The sequence below is a fragment of the Sinocyclocheilus grahami genome, unplaced genomic scaffold (genome assembly GCF_001515645.1).
Source record: "Sinocyclocheilus grahami isolate Dianchi unplaced genomic scaffold, SAMN03320097.WGS_v1.1 scaffold31851.1, whole genome shotgun sequence".
Lineage (NCBI taxonomy): Eukaryota > Metazoa > Chordata > Actinopteri > Cypriniformes > Cyprinidae > Sinocyclocheilus > Sinocyclocheilus grahami.
The window spans coordinates 1-2,262 of NW_015521344.1; the positions used below are offsets into that span (position 1 = coordinate 1).

The following is a 2,262-nucleotide window of genomic DNA, read 5'->3' on the forward strand; positions in this document are numbered from 1 at the left end:
CACTCACACACACACACACACACACACACACACACACACACTCTGCTCAATATGATGTTAAGTGTCAGATCAGTGGGCTTGCTGCGGTTTAATAGCTGTCTAAATACGAGACGTCCTCAGTTTCAGACAAAACCTAGAATACTATATGGAGGATGCAAAATAATTGAATAATTATATAATATGACCGTGTGGTGAACCTATGAACTGAAATCATATTTAATATCTCATATTTATTGCTCTTGAGAAATGTTATGTTTACGGTGATGACGGTGGAGTTTACCCTTGTTGCATAGCAGAAGGCGGATGGTAAAGCCAAGGCAGGTAGCGAATAACCGCTTTGTTGTCTCTGTGGTTGCCTTTGCTGATCTCCATCGCTGCTATCTGAGCCAGACCGACCTTCAGATTCCCACCGAACGTGTCCTCGTGCAGCGGCTGACAGCACGCCTTCATGTGGCTCTACACACACACACACACACACACGCTTTCAGCATTGTACATTCATGCATTCGGCACACACTTTCATCCCAACAGACTCAAGGCTTCTCAGTAGCTGATTTCCAGTCCAGAGCCTCATTTACATTATCGCTGGAGATGCAGACGGATTCAAACACTTACATTCTGTCTGTGCGACCCGTGCTCGTGATCAGTGAGCTTCTGAAGAACTCAGCCGATCCAAACAGTTCAAGTCAACAGAGGCAACAGTACATGAGTGTGTGTGAGCAGCTGTTTTACTGGGTGAGTGTGTGAAGTAAAGCGTGCAGCAAACACACATCACACACACACACACTCAATGACATCCTGATTCAGTTCATGATGACAGGGAACGTTTGCTCCTGTTCTTATTTCACCAGCTTCACGTGAGAAAGCTCAGAAGCAGTTGTTTAATCTGTGACACCCTTTGATTTTCCACACCAATCCAGCTGTTTAAATCAGCTAGTGCAACGCCACCCTTACCCTGCATTTACAGTACAGATTTTCCTGACAATAAAATCCATGGTATTATTGATGCTAGCGCCACGCTCTAGCGTTGAAGCAGCTTCCAGCAGATGAGACAGATGTGTGAAGTTTCCATGAAGCTACAATGACACATCATGACACACGAGTTCCCACTGCAGGCCTGACGGTTAGATGAGTGTGACGAGTACCTTTAGTTTGGTCAGCGTGTGCATGTCTGCGATGAAGTCCAGCAGCTCGCTCAGATACTGCCGCAAGCACTCCATCGCTGCTGTGGTGCACTGAGGGGACAGAACAGCTGTGACGTCTACAGTCAGCACTAACGAGCAGACACATCAGTACTGCAGCAGACGAGTCTCACCCCGGGCAGAGCAGAGATCATGTGCTTCTGGAGGATGGTGGACTCGGCCAGCCTGGTCCCGATGTCTGTGCACACAAACTGAGACGACAGACGAGACGATATCACTCTCTCAGACGGATCCTGAGCGGTCTCATTCATCATCCCTCAACTACACACCAGTCTTTGATTGTTTTTACATTAAATGTGACCAGTCACAGAAGCTGTCTGACATATCAGTAGTACTAGCAATAGAAAACTAGTTATGCATCCACGTGTGTTTGCTCCACCTTCCCTTATTGTGAGACGCAGATTCACAGATGCATTACCTGCACCAGCAGCAGCAGGTTCGTATCAGGAATCGATGACTTGAACTTCAGAGCCTGAAGCAACTCCAGAACAACCACACGAGACATGTAGAACTTGTCCCTCTCCTGCATGGAAGAGGAGGAAAGCAGCTTATTTCTGCTGTACGAGACCGCTCGTTTTGCTGCTTGATATTGTAAGTGTCTTGCCATATTATTTTAGTGTATTATCTTAGTTATGAACACACTGATTTTACAAACAGTTTACTGCACTTTGTAATTCTTCTGGTTATGTCCCTAATGAAGCGGAAGTCTTGCCCATAGGTTTACTTCTGCGTTTAAGAAGAAGGCCATTTTCAAAGATGTGTATGTTTGTTACAAGATACAGACACACTCCTGGTTTGACAATCTGACGATATCTAGATCCTCCATCAACAGCAAAACTCCATAAAACATGATCTTGTGTTTAAGTATTTCTGACGACACGCACAGTGTTTCCTGACGGACGGCATGCAAAAACAAACATGCAGCACAACATGTGTGATCCGATTCATTCATGCATTTTTTTTAAAGTTTTGCTAAAATGTTCTGCTCTACAAAACACATTATTACATATTAAACACATTAAAACAATGTTTAGTCTTCTATTTTACCAAACAAAGCATT

General features: G+C 44.5%; 1 protein-coding gene across 1 annotated transcript; it reads right to left on the minus strand.

Annotated features, from left to right (window-relative positions):
- Positions 1 to 280: 280 nt before the first annotated feature.
- On the minus strand, positions 281 to 1,731 carry LOC107580345 (protein unc-79 homolog; the record flags this gene model as incomplete). The annotated part of the gene is made up of 4 exons (XM_016266062.1): positions 1,621 to 1,731; positions 1,316 to 1,393; positions 1,146 to 1,235; positions 281 to 456 (listed from the first exon to the last, which is right to left on the minus strand). Coding segments are annotated over exons 1-4 (455 nt in total), but the record flags the coding sequence as incomplete, so codon positions are not given.
- Positions 1,732 to 2,262: the final 531 nt, after the last annotated feature.